Below are 24,537 nucleotides of genomic sequence, written 5' to 3' on the forward strand. Positions count from 1 at the left end.
CATTTATTTATTTATTTATATGGACATTTCAAACACAATAAAAAGTGGTTTAAGTCTTCCACTTGATATATTTTTAATCTCGCCAGTAGTAGATCTTTCAGCATCTCTGAACGACGATAAAAACAACAATGAATGCTTCTTTCATTTTCTTTATTATAATTTTCTTTTATCCAAATACGGAATGCTCAGTGGTAATAAAAGGGCGAAATCATTCATTTTGCGCTCGATTCGTTAATTTACGCAGTTGGAGATACTTCTCATTATAAAGATTGTTATATTGTGATAATAATACATATTAGAGGAGAATATTAATTTATCGGTAAAAATTTGTCGGTTCTTTCAATAATCTCATCACATCCTATAAACTGTATATCTTTGGCATTTAGACCAGGATCTCTGCATTATGTATATGCATAATAACTAAACTGTGTCATATGCATAATTATTAGGCCGTTTGACTTCTAATCCTTGTGTTGGTACCAGGCTTCAAGAAAGTCGATGATGCCAGGCTGAAAAGTAACATATACCATACACCACGCGTGAATTTCCCCCTTACAATTCCCATACATTCGCTTACGACACACAATACATTCGTTGTGTACTCAAAATATGTAGCTTGGCCGTTTCGTTACCTGGGTGTTATGGTTTTGTCTTAGCAACATTGTACATAAAAATGTTTTTAGTAGTATAGGCATTTTTCAAAACAAAAAAATTTTACGGGAATATACTCGTACTTCCCTTGCCACACTGGACATAAATAATACTAGTGATGGGATACTAAAGAATCGATAATGACTTTTCTTATCGACATATTTTGTCGGAAATTATTATCGTCATCGTACCTGTGCGTAATCAAAACAAATATGATTCATTTACATTATAATTATAAACAAGGGTCGGATTTTCAGAGTAGGTAATTTTCATTAAAGATGTCATAGTTTTTGATAGTACTAGGTGTCAACCATACGTAATAACATAACGGAGGACGGCTACGGCTGGTTGACATTGCGCTTACGGTTGAGCGGCGGCGCCTCGCCTAGGGGGAAACCACGGCCGATCCATGCGCCGACGGCATGACGCAAGCGCGGTGACAGCCATAATGTAAGCGCCACGGTGAGCTGTCAGTGCTTAGTTTGTGCCGAGGTGAAGCGATGCTATTCCGATAGCGAAAAGTGTGCGTTACAGACCTATGGAGTTTCCAACAAAATAGTGGGTCGAGTTGAGCGGCGCCAATCAGGTGCCGAGCATTTTTTGTCTACAACCTTAACTCGACCTTAGCGCATTTTACCATTGCATTATAATAAAATAAAATAAAAGAATTTGAAATACATAAACTACTATTCACCCTTTGCATGCTCTCATCAAATTACATAAAAATACCCACGGATAACATTGTTTCAAGTTTACCGTGGGTATTGTTATGTAATTTGATAAATGTTTACTAATAAGATTGTTTATAATTGTCCACAGTTAAAACATGAACGCGACATTCACCCTTCTTTGCGTGTACTTCTACGCGCTCCTGTCCAGCGGCAACACTTCAGACGATGATGACCGCCGCTGGCTGTCGTCGCTCATCGCCCTGGTAGAGATGGACTACGAAGACCACTGCGACCAGAGGGCCACGGCTTCTTGGAATGAGCTTGTAGGCTCCCCGAAAGGACTAGCGCAAAAGGTAAGGGTTCATGGATTTTTGTCTTCCCTTCCTTCCTCCGTTACGTTCCTTTACCCAGGTATCTAAATCTCGCATGAGGTACGTTACTACAGTCGACAGCGAATTAACGAGCTTGGAATAGGGTCAGTTATCTATAGTCGATGCGGTTTTTCTATCAATTTTATGACATTATACAATGAGTTTGGATAGCTTGCTATGGTGGAGCTGTTAACCACATATACTTATAATACAATAAACCGATGTCTTTTCTCAAACTTTTGTTTTTGGAACGATGTTCCTTATCGAACGGTTGGCGGATGAAAGCTAGGCAAAAAAAGTGTAAGATCGTTTGACAATTTTTGAATTATTTCTCGAGAATAAGTAGCCTAATTTCACCAGCTTACGTATATCCTATATTGGCGCAGTTGGCAAACAGCCGATTTGTAATGCCTCCACTATACGTCCGCAGACGCGTCCGCCGACGTCATCTCCGGATGTATCCGCGGACGTGTAGAGGGGGTAATTTGGTCATCTATGGTAGGTATTTAACGTCCGCAGACGCATCTATCACTGATCCGTTTGCTGTCGGTTTTTGTGGCACGGATCAAAGGGTTTAAGCGCGAGCGTCCGGCGTCACGACCACACGTCCGACGACGCCGTCAGTCAGTTAAGAGCTGCGAATGCGAATGCACGCGTGCGAAGTTAATTGTTTCTTGCTGGTAAATCTCGATGGCTAATATGAGCACTGACGAAACATTCAAGTTCATAGAATTGTATCAAGCCGAAAATTGCCTGTGGAATCCAAAAAAGTACCACAAAAATAAAAATGTTTTAAGTATACAATTATAATGTATTTCTTTATAATAATTTACTTTAGGTCGTATTAGCAATTGACTTATAATAGGTACTTTAATACCTAGTTTTAGTAATTTATTTTCCACTTCTTAATAACTCGACTGCGATGCACAATCAAGTAGTAGTTAAAAGTACTGAACAAATAAATAGCTGCGACAGCTACGGTTTCAACACCCATCTTGCTCGCGAGTAGCGTCTGACGAGATTGAACTCGGACTGAACGATCAGCAGACGTGTGGTCGGTTGGTGGAGATTCGTCTCGGGATGCATTTGCCGACGTCTGCGGACATTTAGGGGAGGCATAACAGTGATGATCCGGGATCGAACCCCGGACGTGTATGGCAGATTACCTTTTGTGTTTTTTTTTTTGCATTTGAATTTCATATTTATGATTGACCAAGCGAGTGTGAAGCGCGAGCTAAGCGAATTAGTTTCAGCTTGTACAAAAATGTTTTCTTATGATTGGTTGTTCTCCCTGTAAGTCGCATTCTCGAACTGATTTGTGAAATTTTGTGAGCAGATTCGATAAATATTTATTTTGTCGATTAAGGTTCCTTTTTGTATTTGTTAATCAATGATACAATACGTTTATGAATAATAATATACTTCACTCGAACAGAGTATTCCACGACACATACGCATTTTTTTAGTACTTAATACACAGCCCCACTTGGTAAATTAATCATTATCTGTCCGAATATCGGTCGCACATGTGTAAAAGAGATTGCATTCGGTAGCTTAAGAACTAAGGCTAAACGTCATTTCAAAATATTACAGAACAGTTTCCACAACTATTTCAATATAGAAGAAGGAAAAAAGTCAATGAAACATATTTTTTTACATTTCATAATATCTTTAAAAACTTTTATTGCTTATAAATAGGGCAGAAATGATATAAAAACATAGCTCAAGTATTACAGAAGTTGCACGAGTACAAACAAGTATATTATTAATACATTCATCGGGCTATACGTGGTTAACAGCTCCACCATAGTTGTAAAATATATAGTAGATGTACCTGTCACATATACGTATCATACGTAGCTACTCGTAGTTAGGTAGACCAATAATCTGACCGCCTGCCGAGCAGTGACTAACATGAACACTGTGTTTAAAAACAAGTTAGCAAAATTAAAGCAATTTATTAAAAATATACACACGCATAGGATTAATTTACACCAACGAATCAACCCAAGGCCGTTATTTGTGAATTAAATAGGCTTGATTATTGGGGCACAATAATAACTATACTTAAAGGCAGGAAAATTGCGTACCCGAATCATTAATCTAACTCTCGCAAGATTAACAATTTCTAACTCAATTTTAAAAAGGATTTTTTTCATTGATATGCTTTGTAAGCTCTAGGTAAAGCATATAAATGAAAAAATAAAACCTTTTTTAAAGGTATTGAAAACATTATGCCAAACATTTTTAACAGTATCCTATTAAATAACGTATCAGCGATATTCTTTTTTGTGCCAATCGATTTTGTTTTTTTTGCAATATGTTTGTTCTTTGTTAAGTAAATCACGTGTTTCTCTCGACAAAACACAGGTTAATATCGTAATGTATTTATATAGGTACATATAGCAAACTAACCATAAAAGTTTCCCAAAACCGTCATCACCGTACATATGAGATCATCACCGCTCGTTATTTGTCTACGGTGATGACGATTTGACAGTTTATTGCCTTTTTTCTACAATAAAAATCAATATGTTGACAAAATCCGCAAACGTACAGGAAAATTTCTAACTTTAAAAAAAATAAAGCAAATTTGAGTTACAATACCGGAAGTATTACAAAAACGAATAAATCAAGTTTTTTTTTAAACTTCTGTATTTTTCCATATTAATTTAAACAGGAAGGTTAACACATTCGCTACAAACGTTTTCGTAGCGCTACGCCGATCCCAGCGTTTTCCCGCTTTGTAGAGGAAAGAGACTATGAACAGAGAGCCCGCCGAGCGGATTCCCGGTACCCAATGTGTTAAGGTTGCACGTCTAATGTGTTAGTTTCTGGCATTTTATATATTTGACACTGTCATCAGCATCACTCATCAGTGGCATTGTGTATGACGTATTATTTTTTTCTGAATAAAATGGAAAAAAAAAACGAAATTTGGTAAAATTCCGAATTTTCATCCCTACTAATGTCTATCCCACACAATAAACTTCATGTCTTTTTATATTCGTTTCTGTAATTATTTCTAATATAATTATATTATTTGTAACTTATTTAAACCATAGCATAACGGTGATTATACATACCTCTGTTGTGACATAAACTACGTTGTACAAATTTGTTCGTAATCATTCTCTCGATTCAATCATGTGAATTTGAACTAAATCACTTTTTGCAATTTATACTGAAGTGAAAAATAATACAGGGACGTTTACAAGTATTTTGTTGTTCGTACACGGAGATACGCTCTCATTTACATTACCATGATGGTGTTGACGAATATTCGTGACAAAATTTTAAATATTTTTAAACATACTTTATCGGTGAAGGAATAGTTGCATATTTTAACATCAAAATGGGAAAAATATAACTAAAAGAAAAATCGCAATCGTACGATAGGTATTCTAAAATGATTACTATTACAACTTTTGGTAGATGGTGATGATTTTAGACACAAGAAATATTTAATATAAAATGAATTGTGTATTTCTGAGCGTTTTTGATTAAAGGAACATTTGGGCGAAAGTCGCCGTGTTTTGAATTCCAATTTTTGACGACGACAGAATGTGACAGCGCCTTTATAAGAGTCATAGTTTCACAGGCATTGACGGTTATGGTAACGCTTCCAACCTCGGTCCCTGACCAAAGGGGCGATTTTTGAATTTCATGTGGGTCCCTTCAATACTATATCCACTGCTAGACATTTTAATTCTACTAATAGAATTGAATACGAGTGATGAATGCCACTAGATTCCTAATTTTTATCGCTCGTATTTCAAAAATACCATTTCGCCGTTTTCCGCAGATTTTCGAGTGACGAATCAGTGCAGAGTTAGCTTAGACGGACTTTAGTGCCTTAAGTGAATAAATATAGTTGCCAAATAGAAATATAATTATGACTTTTATGTTCTACAGCTGGGACGCGACAAAAGCTACGGGATCTTCGCCCGCGCTCAGACCACCGACGTACGCATAGCGCTCAAGGCGCATGCGCTCAGCGACGACGAGCTGCTCAAGCGCAAGGTGAAGCTGCTACTACAGCCGGGCGACTTGCTGCTGCCCACCGAACAGTGGATCCGGGTAAGTTGTATTAAATGTCTCATCTTAGTTTGCGAAAAAAACAGCAGTTTAATATACTGACAGGTCATGTGTCGATGTTTTCTATGAAACAGCTGATTTTTTCCGCGTTTTCGGGGCTGACCCTAAAGCAAAAAATGTTCAGTATTAACCTCCTACTACCTATATTAACCTCTCACAATATGGTCGAACGAACAGTCTATTTTCAAGGATTCTCTTAACATAAATAAAATATGAAAACGAAAACTCACGGTCAATTAGGAAAACCTACTTAGTAGTACTTTAAATTAAAATAGAAGAAAAGTGATTTCAGCGTATTTGGAAATTCATCCCTTAAAAGGGTTAAAAGTTTTATATTACGTTAGGAACTTAAAACTTATACGAGACTTTGTTTTCATAAAATACGAAAAAGTAATCTCAGCGTTTTCGAAAATTCACCCCCTAATAGAGTCAAAAGGGGTTAAAAGGTTGTAACGGGAACAATTTGAGTTGGGCCTTGAAAATAGTAGGAAGAGAAAATAATAGTTTAACACGATTAATATTTTTAGTGATATAGAAAACTCAGCTTAAAAGGAGCTTAAAAAGAGGTTGAAAGTGTATTTTGGGAAATCCACACGGACGATTTCGTGGGCAACAGCTAGTACCTACTCTTTATTGCAAATAATACATTTATTAAAAATGTACTACGTGTTTACATTAAACTACGTTTTAATACTCATCATTTTCCTCGCGTTGTCCCGGCCTTTTGCCACGGCTCATAGGAGCCTGGGGTCCGCTTGGCAACTAATCCCAAGTATTGGCGTAAGCACTAGTTTTTACGAAAGCAACTGCCATGTGACCTTCCAACCAAGAGAGTAAATAAGGCCTTATTGGGATTAGGCCGGTTTCCCCATGATGTTTTCCTTCACCGAATAGCGACTAGTGAACATCAAATGATATTTTGTATAAGTTCCGAAAAAGTCATTGGTACGAGGCGGGGTTTGAACCTGCGATGTCCGGATTCCAAGTCGCACGCTCTTACCGCTAGGCCACCAGCGCTCATTTCAGCGATATATTATAGATTCAGCGATGATAAAACATTACAATAATTAATTACACTAACTTATTTTATACAAAACACTCAAACAGTTGCAATGAAAGATTCATTATTGTGAGACAAATATTTTTTGAGCAACTGTTTTAAAAAATAAAATCCTGTTTGGAGTATTTTATTGACACCCAAAATGTATTTTCCAGTGGAGTCTACAGGGAATAAGTCTATCATGCGGGTACCGTAATGATGTAAACGAATCGCTCCAATAATTACCGTTTATTTGTGTGATCAGCACACACATTTCCTCTTGAGTAATGGTTTTTATCTACTTTCACTCAAAAGCAAAGACAACGAATTACTTTGTATAATAATTATGCATAGTATACCCATTTTAAGAGACCGGTACGCTTTGATTTTAAGTATATTTTAGTATTTGAATTTTATATATGAGTAGGAGGGATTAAACCACGTTAATGTAAGATATATATCGTCACATAAATATTGCTTTTAATGTCCAATTATATTAAATATTGATCTTAATAAAATGTTTGTTCTTTTCAGCTGGTCACGTTTGCAGACACCTCGGAGAACGCTCTGCGATTTGCAACAGACTATGATTGTGGAACAACTATAAATTGTACACTGAGAGGTAAGAATTTTCATAATAATGCACACAAATAAAAAAAAGTTATAAGTCAACACGATTATAAATAAAAAAAGGTCAATATACAATATACATATAATAACAAAATACTCATTACTGGTGAACCGATTATTAAAATCTTATCCATTACCTAATCATAGAAGATAATTGTTAAGTCTCTTTAAATTTCAAAATTTCACGAAACTTTTAACAACTTCGTGCTCGAGATGAATGGCCGCGTAAAAAGTTAATTTCTCATCGCTCGTAAGAGCAATTTTGTTCTTTTAAAAAACACCCACTGAAGATTTATGCCGGCTATAAAAAATGTAAAACGCTTCAGGATGTAAATGTTCTTACTCGTTTAAGATAAGTTTTCAATGGCCGAACTCTTCAACAAAGTGTCGCCAGATGTTTTATCGCGTTCAAGGATATTGTCAGGATGTCTACGAACGAAGCCTTTTTGAACCTTGTTAGTCTTCATAAATTCAGTTTATTTTCCCCATCGTATCGATTTTCCTCTTGTTAAATTTAATACTGTTTCATTAATTTAAATAGAGCTTCGATTTGAGTCATAAACATTTATAAGGTAAAGAATTAATAGCTTATGATTCAGACAAGAGTAAATTATATACGTAATGATTTAGCATTTATGTACAAAAATAATAGTGCTCTAGTGTAAAATGGAAACTGGAGTTTCCGGGGTTGTGATGTGGGTTTAGATGCCGTAGGTATAACGCAGCCATATTATTCCGTTTTCCATACCACTACTCCATAATTCGTAGGCAACATAACTCTCAAGAGATCCTAATCCATCTGCTAGCAAAATAGGGCGAGGCATAATGCGGGTCGGATCTCTTATGAATGATATTGCGCAACTCTAATTTTCGACGCCCGCTCTTACAACCCATTACAGCGGCCGGAACGACACTGATTCCAAAAGCTAATAACGTTACGGAAAAGTTAGCGGTAACTGCACCGAATTTACGTGGTAGGGTTACAAACAAGAATACTGGAGTAAATAACTGGGATAGTTATGAAATCATCAAATATGACAAACTAAACTTTGACTTACGATGATTGACGATTTTAATTAAAGTTTAGTTTTAAGTATTATTATTTTATATTTCAATAATGATTGATATTATTTTTTTAAGTCCGTATTCAGAATAAATAATACTTACAATAATTAAGAATAAAGCGCGTCACGTAGATCGAAGACGTAGGGTAAAGTGGTGAAATTGGGAACGGCAGGTTATAGTCTAGTAAAAAAAGTCGCTCTCCTTCTTGATGCAACTGGCAAATCATATTACTTTTCGGCAACCGCATATTACTTTTTTTAACCTTATTTGATCCCGCTGAATTCGAATTTGCCGGTTGCCCGATCGAAATCTTGACCGGAAGTGAGATATTCAAGATGGCGGCCGATATTATCCTACATAGCGACCCTAATGAGTTCCTTGCATGGAAGACCCACGTTTTTTTCTATAAATATTTTTATAATAATTATTACAAGAAATAACAGTCATAATAATGCGTATTTTTAGAGTACCTACCATGATTCAAAATATTAAAATCGTCAGCGCCGTATCGAATACGAAATCCCAGTAGTGAGGCTTCGTCATGGCACAAAATGTACTTGAATCGCTTTAATTAGATTTTATAATATATATATATATATTTAATCATGTATTCAATAACATGTTTTTTGTGTACACTGTATGCTTAGATTTAGTTTTAACATGTGAATTTTCTCATGTAAGTGAATTATATAATTCTTTATGAGAATAAAGTTCTTTAAACCTAATATTTTAGCCATTTATTAAGCTATTTGGACATTTAATCTAGGTACGTCCGCACAGCACTTTTCTGGTGTAAAAATGCGTCTAGTATAAGAAATATGAGAACTCATACGAATATTTAATGAATCAAATGTCTTAGTAATCAATTAATTGGGAGTGTACATTGCCAGTGTAACTCCAAAACCTTAAATTTAAAATAATTCTACGGATTACACTCACACTCGCGCGACATGTTTCGGAGAGCTTAGGTCAGGTAGGTAGGTTAGGTTAGGTAGGTCGGTTAGATGCGAGTGACTAAAAATACGTGAGTGTAATCCGTAGAATTATTTTAATGTTAGTATGTCTCACGACAGTTTAAATTCGATTATTGCAAACCTTAAATATTGTTCAATAAAACGGCCTAGTCAGAGTTGAACTCGCGCCCAAATGGTTCCGTACTCCGCAATTAATTAAACAATGGTTTGACTTGAAACGTTAATAAATACTATATAATAAAAATTATAGAATTTACGACATTACTTAAAATTCTTTACATCCAGCGTTTGAGTGAAGCACGCTTTTGGTGCACAGACCAGGATAAACCTGAGCTCTGCATTGGGCCGAGGGCTGGGTACGCCCGTCCTATAGGAAAGTGTAGGAGTTTGTGCTCAAACACAGAACAATAGTACAAGTGCCTAAATGCGAAGACTGAAGGACGATTTCTTTGTAGGTTCCAAAGCATCCGAGAGAAGCGCTGTTCGGGGTCAAATTAGGTAAAAAACCGGACAAGTGCGAGTCGGACTCGCCCACCGTACTTTTTAGTATTTGTTGTTATAGCGGCAACAGAAATACATCATCTGTGAAAATTTCAACTGTCTAGCTATCACGGTTCATGAGATACAGCCTGGTGACAGACGGACGGACGGATAGCGGAGTCTTAGTAATAGGGTCCCGTTTTACCCTTTGGGCACGGAACCCTAAAAACTAATAAAATCCGGTTGCCAAAAAGTAATATGATTTGTCAGTCGACATCGATTTTTTCAAAAATATGACCAGACTATTATTAGGAACATTAAGGTATAGAGTACTTCTAATAAAATTACTCTACACAATCTAGAGTAGGTACTTTAGTTTAAACCAAACATCAAGTGTCCCTGATATGCCTAAGTGAATCTCAGATTCTGAAGCCACGCACAAGCGGTGACGATTAATCAAACAAAATATTTGTAACTTTTTTTATCATTTTTATTATATGATATGATAGATATAAGCATGGAATTATTTTAGTTGAAGACTCATTTTGATTGAATATTGATCACTTGGTTTATTAGAAACTAAGGAAATGAGAACGGTCCCAATTACACCTAGCGTTTTTAATGATTCCTACTATATACTGATTGAACTCCAAATATTTTTTACTTTGCAAATTGTTTTTTTATGCCTTGAGGTAATAGATTATTTTCTTACAATTAGATAGAACCAAACCACCGATTTGTAACAATCTTGTATCATTTTTGAGCGTTGAAATTGAAGTGTTCCCAAATCCCCACACTATCCCAAACACTGCATAAATTAATGTACAAACGACGCATTGATAAAATTTTGAATGTCCAAATGCAAGACTTGCATAAGTGCCTCGTTTTTCGTCACCCTACCTAAAAAAAAATTGTATACCCCGCATGTTAAGTATAAAAACAAAGAGCTCTTCCTTTGGTTCTTATTATCCTTGTTGGAATGATTTGCGAGCTCATAAACAAACGCAGAGGCATTACCCACACACCTCTTGTTATGAAAAGTTCTATTGGAATGCTCCATTTAGTTGGCACCTTATTAACTTTTGGTAAAATTGCACGCTTTTGTGTCGGGGTGGCATCGTACCACAGTAGTACAATTTATATTTGTTTTCACGATATTAAACTTTAGCTCGTAGTTATTATATATTCATCGGTGAAACATTTTATTTTGAATCAAATAATTGAGCCCCTGATGCTTTTGTCCCAATATAATAAAAAAAACTCTTGTAATTATTTATTTTGATGAGATTTCAAGCAGACTGATTTTTTTATAAAATTAAGAAATTATTTGGGAACAATATAGGCGACGACCCAAATACTCGTATCATTTAAGTAACATAAAACTAATAGGAAGCAAATTGTATCTCTGAAATCTAACATTACAGTAAAGTCACACAAATTTGTTTATGCCTAAAACAGAACTGCACAATAGCCTGGCTAAGCAGCAGGATGAAGAAACATTGCGCCACATGAAGGAGTCATGGGAGAAGAAACTTCCGGATCTAAACGAATACCTTGAGAAAATATTACCGTTGCTGAAAAACACGTCCAAAGAAAATGGTAAGTTACTATATGTACTTGTAGACATTACAAAACTTCTTCTTTGCTCATTCCCACTTTAGGTGGGGTCGGCTCTCCTAATCTGTCTGCGCCATGACATTCTGTCTACGTTTGTCGGATTAGGAAGCTTCTCCTTTATTAACAGGCTGGTCATACTGGTCCACCACGTCGTTGGGGGCCGGCCTCTACCTCTTTCTTTTTCCGGCAGGTATTGTATAAGTATTGTAGACATTACAAAACGCTGAATAATATTTGACACAACAATTATAAACATTTTGTTCAGTGAGATATTTTAAGAAAGTGTTATTCTGACATGTGATTACAGTATTACATTAAACAGCGTATTAAAGACGTTATTTACGAGTATAAAACCACCATGTTAGTTAACTTTTTGCCATACAGTAGTTATGCCGTCTATTACTTTCATCTTGTATGTGTAGTGAAAACTTCAATATGGCCCTGACATTTGTATTAAAATTAAAATCCCATATTCTAATCGAATGTATTTAATGCAGTGTTATTTAAAAAAATACTTTTAATATTTCATACTGAATGCTACAAAACATATGTTAACTCAAACTTTTACCGTTTAAGCAGTAACGCCCTAACCTGCATTTTTAAATCGCAATATTATATATTTATTAATTTCTGATTGGTAATACATTGTTATTTTAATAAATCTAAATTTGTGACTTGACAGAATTTAACACAGTGGAAGAGTACTGGGACTCCCTCGCTGAATACGAAGGTGCAATACTGAAGGCTCGAGAATTGTGGGACCGCATCAGGCCACTCTACGAGAAGTTGCACAAATATGTCGCTCTCAGGTTGAAAGGCACGGAGGCTGTCGGGAAGCCACTGCCCGTTTATTTGTTAGGTGAGTATGATATTTTCAGTGATAAAAACAATGGTAACTACTTTAAATATAAATAAATTTACTAATCGGAATAATATTAGTAATAATGCAGTAACTGTACCCGACTTTCGTTTAATATATAGCATTAAAATTATTTTTGACATTCAGTCCCCACAGGTAAAGAAAAGTATTTGAAAACATTTTCCTAATACCAAAAAGTAGTGTTCATAACTTTATACAAAGATCTGTGTGTTCTTTACAAACCAAAAATTTTAGGTAAAGTAAGATTATGAAAATATTTAATTATATTACATAGGTACATAATACTCCATAATTCCGCAGACTAGATTGACAAGTCAATATGCACGAATGTTGACACAGGTTTGGCCAGTGTTATTCATATAGATTTTATTTAAAAACTTTGCAATGGGACTACCGCGTGACTTCGCCCCTAGGGGCGCCACTGTCGCGAGGTCAGTTGAAATGTCACGTTCAGTACATTTCTTAAGGGATTTTACGAATATTTGTGATTATTTTGAAAATTGTGCAATTTTACAGTAATAATGATAGAGATATATGAATCCTGATGAATGGTACCTACGGTCGACATTAGTCGGGCAAGCCACCGTCCCATGGAGTCACTCAAGTATATTGGGTGCTGCCGTTCAATTTTCATACAAACTTTTAGTTAAAGTTGTTAGTCATACTAATTAAATGACAGAATGCTGTATAATCATAAAAAACATTTTTCATAACAATCCTTAGGAATAATTTTACTTGTTATACATTTAGCATACATTTCGTATTATAATTAAAATGTAGTACAACATTTTAACGAATGATCACGTGACATAATGTTCTATGATAAACTTGATGTCAATCAAACTACTAAATTGAAGACGTGAGTGGATAAACGTGCTATGGTACAAATACATAATTTTGGGTAAATCGCAGTTAAAGATTAATCTGCTGTATAAAATGTTTAACAATGGGTAAGACGATGCTTTTTTTGTGAAAACTGATACACTGATAGACAAATAAATATAATTATTAATTTAAAATTATACACATTACTATTTTTTTTTAATGAAAAAAGGTATATAACACCTACATTCACGTTCAAAATTCACTCATGAAGTAAATCAATTCAGTGCATGAAGGTGTTAATTGGCCAAGTAATTTTTTATACTCTTGTTTTCGTTTAAGAATCCGAAATTCCATTAGCTCGAAACTTGTTTTCGTAATAGTCATATACATATTTCAAGTTCAATAAAAAATACCGTTAACAGGAGAATAACCGCGTCTCATTACTGACACTTTTATATTATGTGAAATTAAGTACTCCTCGACATAGATGAAGATGCTATGATTCAAATACAAACATGACACGTTCTTCCATGTCAACGGAGAAAAATTGGAAGAACATGCTTAACACTTTCATCCATGGAGAGTTTTACTTTTTTGTGTGCATAACACTTTCATCAATTGGGTTTAAGGCTTTTATGGCCTAAAGATATGAAATTTGAAATGATGAAGCTATTCATAGTAGATTCAAATCCATATTTATTGCATAAAAACAAAATCTGAAAAATTGACATAGCACGTTCATCCACTCACGTCTTCAATTATACAACAATCTACCTATTCAACTTTAAGACTGGTCGCCGTTAGGTACGACGACGAGCGAAGCGAGGAGGAGTGTTAGGTAGAACTGTGACCATATGGGCAGAACCATATGTCTCGCAAATGGTATTTTCGCTTGTCCATTTTCACTAGGCGTTTATATGCCTTCAATATGATGTTGGTTTTTATGAATAAAAAACGTTCTGAGTATAAAATTGTATACAAAGTGAACATTATACTTAAAAGAATTTAAAAATTATGCAATTCAAATTATGCAAAATGAAATTTTGCAAAATGTTATTATTAAAAACATTACACACCCAAGTATATTATCTCCGGTTGTTCTCATCTTGCTAACGGCAAGTACTTGAAAAATGAAAAATTTGAAAATGAAAAATTATTTATTTAGGTAAATATTTCGTTTTGAGGATACAGTTAATGGAGTCCCTTAGTAAGTATATTATACCTGTGACAGGAGACCCCGCTCTTCCCAGACAACATTTTTGTATAACCAATTAATTTAATATAATATAATATAATTTAATTTAATTGAATTTAATAATTATACACTAATATAAAAACTAAATTAAGCTAAAAATATATATTTAACATTATTAACTTTTTTTTTGTGTGTATATGTGTTTGTGTAGCTTTTGTGTGTGTGTGTGTGTGTGTGTGTGTGTGTGTGTGTGTGTGTGTGTGTTTGTGTGTGTGTGTGTGTGTGTGTATGTGATTATATTATTATTTTATTTTGATTTTGGTTATAATACATCTAGACTGCAAAAGAAATAGGGGACTCTATTTCTTCATAGGTTAAGGATCTCAGTTTTTCTGTGACTGTCACTTTGCATTTGTGTGATGTCAGGTTATATATAGATACATAATTATTGATAGCGTTGTAAAATCTGGCCGATTGTGATTCATATTGCCTTTTTGCAAACGCAGACTTACGTAATGGTACTGGGATAACTCTTACCGTTCTTCTTCGGGATCTAATGGGGGGATTGTAATTAATGATAGGGTGGATTTTTAAAATTGTTCTTAAAATATATAGCTTTCTCATAGAGGGTAGATCTGTGTTTCCATATAGTTCATCTGTAGAAAAACGTTGTGGCTTAGAGAGCATTACTTTAATTAGGCATCTTTGCCCTCTTTCAACGTCGATAAATTTGCTTTTATTGCCACCGCCCCAGACTGGTATACAGTAAGACATAATAGATTGTCCAAGGGTAATATACAACTTAATAAGCAAATTAGTGGAAGCAATTTGTTTTAGAATTTTAAAAAAACAAAAAACTTTCCGAATCCTGTTACTGATGTACTCAATGTGTCCGTGCCACGAAAGTCGCTGGTCGATTACTATACCAAGATATTTAGTTGACGTAACTTTTTCGATTTGCTGTGTGCAGGTGCAGTTCAGGGCGTCAGTCAGGTCACAATTGTGAATTTTTATTTGTTGTTTGTTCGGTGGCTGAAGAATTTTATATTTTGAAAAACAAATAAAGTTAGTTTTAGAGGTGTTTAGTGAAAGTAGATTTAATCTTAGCCAAGTTGTTTCTTACTTAGCCAACTTTTTTTAGCTTTTTTATAACAATCATCCCAAGTATCACCGCAAATGACCATTGCCGTATCGTCTGCATAGGAAAATACTCGGCTATCCCGTATAGTAAGACTGGTCAGTCCGTTGATATAAATCAAAAATAATGTTGGGCCAAGGACACTTCCTTGGGGAACACCATATGTAACCGGTAATGGCTCACTAACATAATTTCCAATTTTTACTACTTGGCTTCGATCATATAAGTAATCTTTGAAAAGTTCCAAAAGCTTGCCTCTAATTCCTACACGTTTAAGCTTGTGCACAAGAGTAGCGAGGGATACAGTGTCGAATGCCTTTCGAAGATCTAAGAATATCGTCAATTTTTTTTGCCTATATCAACTTTTTGGGTAATTAAGGTTGTTAGTGATAGTGCTGCATCTTCCGTAGATTTTCCTTTCCTAAAGCCAAATTGTAGAGTTGATAGGATTTCATATTTTTTAAGATAATTTATAAGTCGAGTGTTTACTAGTTTTTCAATTATTTTGGATATTGCTGGCAGTATAGGCCTGTAATTGTTGACATCATCTTTATCGCCACTCTTGTGCACAGGTGTAATCACAGCTTGCTTAAGTATTTTGGGGAAAACTCCTTTTGCAAAACAAGAGGTTGGCAAGATGACAGATCACTGGTACAACCGTTTGCCTAGATAGTTTCAAGAATTTAGTAGGGATACCATCACATCCTGCAGCACTATCTGTTTTAAAGCTAACACACTTTCCCAGACATAATCTCGTAGCCAGGAGTATTCACCAGCAATTTGCATTTCTATACGGCACTGTGGATCGCGAAGTGCGTGCCATACTACAAGTACCTACTCATCTGCGCCAGTTCTCGAAAATGGTCGTGCCATATTCTACGAGTACTCGTATTGGGATCGATTTATCATCACTAACAGGACTATTGTAGCCAATAAGCCTGCGAAGTAGTGCTGGTAGATCGATGTCACCATCCCTCATGATGAGAATCCCATGAAAGCCGAGAAGGCCAAGTCCTCTTAGTAACTACACTTGGCTCGCAAGATAACCCCATGTGTGATGTTGACTCGATGTTCATTGTCCTTAAAGTCGTTTCAGCAAACGGTCTGATAGGGAAGAATCTTGACCAACACCTTGGAAGCTCTCGCTAGGTGGCTGGCTCAAGGGTCAGAAGCAGAATGCGGTAGTCATGGACATGGCGCGGATAGTCCGTTAATTCCTGTAACCCTGACCACCGGCATCTATTAACCCCTAGTTCCGCTGGCTGCTGGCAGTGTATTTATATTATGTGTTTTGTATTGTTTTTATATTTTACTCTTATATTCACATTGTTAAATCCTAACGTAAGACCTAAAATAAATAAAGGATAATAGAAATATATGAAATAGTACATTACGATACAAGTGCGAAAAATAGGAAATTCGAAACGAGTGGCGATAAATTAAGACACGACCGAAGGGAGTGTTTTAAATCGACACGAGTTGCGAATTACCTATTCGCACATGTATCGTACAACGTTTTACAGTACATATGGCCCTTTAAATGTTCGACACAGTAACGTAATATGCTACTTCTCGCACTAGTGCTATAAAGTAGCCCCATATGTACTGTAAAATATTTTATGATTCTTCTTCTCTCTTCAATAAATTCAACACTGATGCTACAAGTTTTTAATTATGTTTTATGGTGCATCCTATGCGAAACACAGTGTTGACATGGTGCCGCTTGCTGTACGTGCGGAGTGTTTTACTACTTAACTGGGTCTGAACAATTAGAAATTGTTTTACTTAGTTTATAACTACTGTTAGTTTGGCCATCAAGTGGTATTACAAAAACCAGCCAAAAGCATGTCGGACCATGCTCAGTTAATGGTTCCTCAATCACGTGTCCGTCACCACAGACATAGATACATAGAAGGAAGTTTTTGTAGATAATATAAACGTAACAAACAACAGGAAGTATCTTCGTAGCATTTACGCACTTTTACTAAAGGTATGACTTTAATTTGCAATAACTCAAAGCTCTAACTGCTCAGCCGATCATAGTTTTCATTTAAAGTTTTAAGAGGCCGTTATCGATTTAAGTCGCAAAAATGTCAAATTGATAGATTTAGCGCACACCATGAAATTGTACCTACACCTTTTGTTAACTATTAGAAATAACAAGTACTGGTTTCTATTTGCACGTCTTGTTATCTTTCGTTTTAATAAATAATTTTTTTTAAAACAGACTCACTTAATTAGTAATGATTTTTTTTCTGATGGGTGTTTAGGTAAACGCACGTAAAGCAGTGCAGCAGCGCAGCTTATTTGTAAATTTCGTTAAGTTTGGACTGCTAAAAATGGTAATTTTGTATTACACATATCCTGTACTTTAACTAAAATAAACTACATTTTTGTTATTATAAATTTGAAGTAATGTAAATGAAAGTTAGACGAAATCAATTTTCTCCAGAAATTACTTCAAAACAAGTGTCAATTTCTCTGAAAATCGACTTAATTTTAACGTAATTTTGATACATCAACAATCTACAACATTTGTTGAAACTGTTCTTATACATCATTTTGTATAATTTACTCCCATAATTTTTTGATGAATTTTTAAAAACTGTCCCTTCTCGTTACATATTACCGGGGACGCACGCTTGCGATCTCATTATTAAAAGCAAAGATGAAAAAACGTGCTAATAGAAACCAATACTTGTTATTTGAATATTACGTAACAAAAGGTATACAATTTCAACGGCTAAATCTATCAATTTTACATTTTTGCCCTAAAATCGTTACCGGGCTCTTAAGTTGTACGGTCAAGAAATTTAATTTGAGCGCCATTTCATACCTTGTCACAGTAACAATATGTGTGAGGTCCCTAGCAACTTTTATATTAATTGTTACTGTAACAAGATACGAAATGGTACTGAAATTAAAGTCATTGACTTTACTAACTAGATTTTTGTTTTATTTTTTTCCCCTCATGGATCAAAAGTTGGAGGGAATCCACACTATCTGAAATCGTTTGACCACTTTTTTAAGATGTTCATAAATGAAAATCTTTTGCAGACTACTTTCTAGCATACAACAAACTCAAGATAGTGATATACTAATAGTGCAACATCATACTTATCAATGTATATACCATGTATTGTGCTATGCATTTATTTATGTATATTGATAATAGTAGTATTGATATAGTGACATTTATCTCTCTGTACTAATTTTATTTTCCGCACTAATTGTAAGTTTCTGTTTAGCCCAATGGTCGACTGGTAGGGAATGCCTTCAGGCATAAATTGCGCCATTTGTATTTTTTTTTGTATTGTGCAATAAAGGTTATGTAAAGAAAAAAACAATATTATTTTTATTTACATATAGCTGTGACTTTTTTCTTTTATTAGGGTTCCGCACAAAAGGAACCCTTATGGTGCGACTCTGTCCGTCCGTCCGTCTGTCTGTCTGTCTTTCACATAGCTAAATATCTCGAGAACCACTCAACCTAAATTTTGAAATTTGAAATTTGGAATAGCTATGAAAAACGCTAACCCAGATACATTTAAAGGATTTTTTTTTTCATTGCTATGGGAAATGCCCAATATGAAGAAGGAGCAAAATTTCAGAGTCAGTGACTAGGTCAAGTGGGGTACCATTTAAAAGAACTCAAATTGATCATTCCAAAATATTTCAACATCGCGCAAATTATTTAGAAAATTTGCCGATAGATGGCGCTGTACACAATTATAATTAGTATAGGTACTTCTGATTAAAAGTCTTTCGCTCTTACAGTTACACGAGATAATTCAAAGTTTGTACGGAACCCTCGGTGCGCGAGTAAAGCGAACTCGCGCTTGACCGGTTTTTTTTTCACTATTCCTGGTATCATTTTATCTGTCAATCTAGTCCACGGAATCATGGATTATAGTTTAAGACAAATGTATTATTTAAATTATTGTCTTTTCGAAATGTAAACTTCTGAAATAATTATTCTACAGGCTACATTTTCCTAGGGAAATTACCATTAAGCTACCTACACAAGTCGGTAGCTTAATTGTAATTTCCGAAGAAGACGAATGAAATCCCGTAGTCCTAAATATATATAGGTATTTTAAAAATGTTGCGTAAGGTTTACAATATTAGCAATTTTGATATACATTTCTAAAAAAATCTCAGTATTTACTTGTTGAAAAGTTTTTTGTGCCATTTTAAAATAAACCATAAACGCTTATCTTAATTACATCCTATCATTAGGAATAAATGTAAACCATTTGAAAATAAATTAAATAGATAACGCAACTCGGATGCGACCCACTGAGCTCCAAATTGTGTAACGAACAAACAGGCAAGATGCCAAAATAGGAAATTTATTCCGGATTCGGATACAGCACTTACGTTAATACCGAATGCTCAAATTATTATCATGAAGACAATAACATCCAAATTCTGTTTTAGGATCACTGTCCGGAGACGATTGGTCAAATGTTATAGAGAACCTACTACCTAAGCATGCAGATATTTATCAAAAATTGTACGCTAATCTACAGTTAAAGGTTTGTAGTCATAGAACAACCAGACAATTTTTTTTTGTTAAAATACTATATGTAATTCGTTTTTTGTTTTTTTTTTCAGAATTTAGGTGGTGTTAATGCATTTGAAGAAGCCACCAAATTGCTAACCGAGATAAATATGCCTCAAATTGAGCCATACACTTGGGACAAATCAATATTCAATAGCAGCTGTCCACCCGAGCTGGTGGATTGGTGTAAGCCTAATAAGCTAAGGGTAATCTCGTGCAGCGACGTGTCTATCGGAAATTACATGGATGCTCACGAGGCTGTCATGCGAATAAAGTATAAAGATACTGTCGCTTTACATAGCAACAATACTTACACACTGAGAAATGCTAACCGCTATTCAGGTAATAAATAAAATAAAATAAAATATGTAGTATACATTTCTGATAATTATTAAGATTGAAATATTTATTTTTTATTACCCATGTAACTAGAGAAAAACAATGTATTAACATAAAACAATGTATTTTGTGTATCTTCAATACTTACGCTGGTTATTTATAGTTCCAGATTGAATGATTCTGATATGAGTGATATGACATGTACAGTCAAGTGTAAAAATATGGGTGCACACAAGTTGCTCAAAAATATGCTCTTATGTCGGCAAATTAAGAACTATGGAAAATATTATTGAGTAAGTTGCGTGGACCAATATTTATTACACTTAACTGTACCTATACGAATTGATAGAATACGCACCAATTTGATTAAATGATTTGTCAGACCGAAATAGGCTAAAGCAATTTTCACGAAGCAAAATGTAATAAATACAATGCAAGTCAAGTTAACATAACATGCCATTATTCATTGCAGCTATTTACGAAGCTATACCTGAATTTGCGTCACTTCTGTCGGTAAATCCTCACGCCTTGAGTCGAGCCGGATTATACTCTATAGAGAGATTTAAATTCAATCCGAACTATCATCGTCTGGTTCTTCAATTAATTACTGCTTTGCGAGACCTGCCGAAGTGAGTACTGTGAAATATTAATCAATTATGTACATCGGGAATTTATTATATAGTTGGAGGTTCCCAACGTTTTAATTTATGGTGTTTGGTTTTTATACAGTTTTATACTGTATAAGTATAGATTTTATTTTGTTCTCACCTTAAAAACTTTCCTTTGATAGATGGATCCAACCAAAGCAAAAAAAATATTTCACTAGACAAAGTAATATCTTTTCATAAAATACGATATCAAACCAATATGTTCATTCTAGTTATAAAAAATATAGAATATTATATGAAATAAAATAAAAACGATAAAAAAAATATGTTTTGTTTAATTTCAGATTGAATTTCTATATAGCCGCCGATGAATGGAGACTAAAATATCTAAAAGAAACAAAAACTCCTACGACAAAAGACGAGACCTGGTCTGACTTTAGAAGAGACTTCTCTTGGTTAGAAACTTCTAATGTAGATATCCTTGGTAACCCATACGTGCTTCACAACAAGCCATTTATTGGGTAAGTTTTCATTAATATTACATTGACGTAAACGTCCCAATGATTGAAAAGTAAATTCCCTATTATGGAAGGTAGAGGCAAGGAACATAATCTCCTTAGGCAGAACTGTTGCAAAAGTGTCCGTCCGGCTGTCAGCTATAAATAATAGTTCTAAATCTCTCCAGAGTAGCGCTAGAGTAGCTTAGAACCTAGGCTTTATTGACGGAGTGAAGTGCGCTGTCTGTGATTAGATTTTTTTCTCAAGTATTCTGGGTATTGTAGCGCCACCTATTTATGGTTTTTTGTCGGACACTTTTTGGTATATGGAGATTCTGTTCCTTGCCTCTACCTTCCATGTTCCCTATTACATAGCACCTTGGTCACCTTTATTGCTAATGACGTAAGATAAAAGATGATATGTACAAACTCCGTCAGATATATCGTAGTAGCGGCCGAGGTGGTAGTATATGAGTATATAGTACTTATATGCGTATACGTAGCTGTACTACAGCTGTTCTATTCTAACCAAATTTGTGTTCAATTTTGATATGATTACTAATTTTGACACAAGAACTGTATCTAAATTAATTAATATCTGAACTTCTTACAAGATTAAAATGGAATAGGTTAGAAATAATTTATTCGTAAGCACAAACACAAAATAGAAAATTATACAAAACAGAGCAACATAAAGAGGAGTAAGTGCCACGAAATGCTCACATCTCAGCATGTTGCTGGCGACTTCCAGCGCTGGTCGCGTAGCCAAAGTGCAAATCGCTTACGCTTCATAGAGATCAAAAAGCTAATGTCACTGTCGCACTAATATGGAAGAGTGATAGAGAGTCGCAAAGCGTTTCGTTTTCGTAGCGATAGCGATTGCCACCTTGGCTAGGCCGTGTCCATACTTTCTACCGGTGACATGGGTATTGTACGGAGTTCAATCTCATATTAAAAAGATGTATGTAATTGAAAGCAAAAAAATACTATACGTACTTACGAGATAACAATGATCAATCTGTGACCGCTAGGACGTATATTGGCAGGCGCTATCAATTTCACTATATAGGAGTCATGTTTTCAACTTTTTTGGGAATCAGGAAAATGTACGTAATTGTAAGTTAGTTATAAAAATGTACTACTCGTACTTACGAGATAACAAAGATCAATTTGTCACTGCTAGGAAGCATAATTTCTGGCAGGCGCTATCTATTTCACTATGTATTTCACAAATAGGCAGAATACTCAATCTCCAACTTAGATTAATTAAAACCTTAGTTCATAACAAAATTAGAAAGAAATGTAATAAACAATATGACACACTTTTTAAAAAATGTAATATACTACCGGTGCAGGAAAAGTTTAAATTTCTTCTAGCGGTCAATCAATAAATACCTCGACGAGAAAAAAAGATTGCCTAGAAATTTCTTTAGAGGGTGCCAATATAGAGCAAGTTGAAGACGTAAAATTTCTTGGAGTACATTTAAATTCAAGACTATTTATGCTGGAAAGAAGAGTTGACTTCACTAACAAGTTGAGTCAGTTCTGCATGCTATGCACTCCGAAGCCTAAGGGACGAACGAAGAACCTCCTCAAGGTTTTGCCTACGATGGGTCTTGTATTAAATTCTAGACTGTAAATTGTTTGTTTATTCAATAAATTAAAAAAAAAAAGTCAACTGAGGATGGTTTACTTTGCGTTGCTAGAGTCAAAAATACGTTATAGTATAAAACTCTGGGGAAATAGCCTTAAATGTAACGTCCAGTCTGCTTTTATATTGCAAAAAAAGGGCAATCAGGATAATGGCAAAAGTACCACAGCGGACTTGAAGCAGAGAATTCTTTATTAAATTTAAAATTCTAACTGTTACAAGCCTCTACATCCTTGTTGTGCTCAAAGATCTAGTGAAAAAACCATCTGAATTAGAATCAACAGAAGAAAGAGAAATTAGGTTGTCTTCAAAGCGGAAACATCTGTCGCAAACTATAGCTACACGGCTGAAAGTAGTCAAGGACGCTGAAGCTTATCAGGGCATTGCTCTTTTCAACAAGTTACCCATAGAGTTCAAGTCTGTTTTTAGTTAAAACTTATTTGGAACTAAGCTTAAGGAGATCCTGTTAAATCAGTGCCTATATGCAGTGGAAGATTTTATGAAGGGTGCGAAGTTTTGACTATTCTGACCAAGACCAGGACTTAGTTATAAAAATTGTATAGTTTTTAATTGACTTAATAATAGGTATTTATAAATTCAATGTTATTGACTGTTGTATAATTGGTAATTGTAATTAATTATTATTATTTAATTTAAGTTATTTTTTGACATGTATTTTTTATTGCTAATTTAATGTTTTATTTAATACTATTGAAATTTATTGTATATGAATGTTAATATTCGAACACAATCTTTGTATTGTTATACGAATAAATAAATTAAAATATAAATATAACTGTTCAAAGTTCAAAACATCCAAAGTGTACCCTCATTCCCTAAGAACCTTATCGTTAACGCGCAAAACATATGTTAAACCACGGGCCAATAACTATTACGGTAAACGGACGAGGCATTACCTAATATCGAGAATTTATAATGTAATCCCATCTGAAGGCGACTGTAATAGCCTATTGTCCTTTAAAAATAAACTAAAAATATTTTTATTAAACAATTACACAAAACAGGTTAAAGTGTGTGTCAACTTGTCTTCCGTTTTTAAGATAACTCATTTAAGTTGCAACATAGATTACTGATACCAGTTCCTATTGGCTATATTTCCTTAGCATAAACATATTATTTTAATATAGTTTAGTACTAGATATAAGATTGTATTTTGAGTAGGTTCCCTAATACAAATATTCCGTCTGTCTGTTTTAAAACCAAGTCAAATATTAGAAGACATT

The 24,537-nt window shown here is 34.7% G+C and overlaps 1 protein-coding gene across 1 annotated transcript in view; it reads left to right on the top strand.

The window, feature by feature from the left end:
- LOC133516160 (angiotensin-converting enzyme-like protein Ace3) overlaps positions 1-24,537 on the top strand; it is a 218,025-nt gene that overhangs the window by 188,756 nt on the left and 4,732 nt on the right. Inside the window, exons 4-12 of the mRNA XM_061848939.1 lie at positions 1,471-1,675; positions 5,609-5,773; positions 7,365-7,452; positions 11,438-11,578; positions 12,279-12,455; positions 20,075-20,172; positions 20,252-20,540; positions 21,010-21,166; positions 21,490-21,666. Coding sequence (XP_061704923.1) covers positions 1,478-1,675; positions 5,609-5,773; positions 7,365-7,452; positions 11,438-11,578; positions 12,279-12,455; positions 20,075-20,172; positions 20,252-20,540; positions 21,010-21,166; positions 21,490-21,666 — 1,490 coding nt within the window. The 5' untranslated portion in view covers positions 1,471-1,477. The remainder of the gene's footprint in view (positions 1-1,470; positions 1,676-5,608; positions 5,774-7,364; positions 7,453-11,437; positions 11,579-12,278; positions 12,456-20,074; positions 20,173-20,251; positions 20,541-21,009; positions 21,167-21,489; positions 21,667-24,537) is intronic.

Source organism: Cydia pomonella, chromosome 3 (assembly GCF_033807575.1).
Source record: "Cydia pomonella isolate Wapato2018A chromosome 3, ilCydPomo1, whole genome shotgun sequence".
NCBI classification, from domain to species: domain Eukaryota; kingdom Metazoa; phylum Arthropoda; class Insecta; order Lepidoptera; family Tortricidae; genus Cydia; species Cydia pomonella.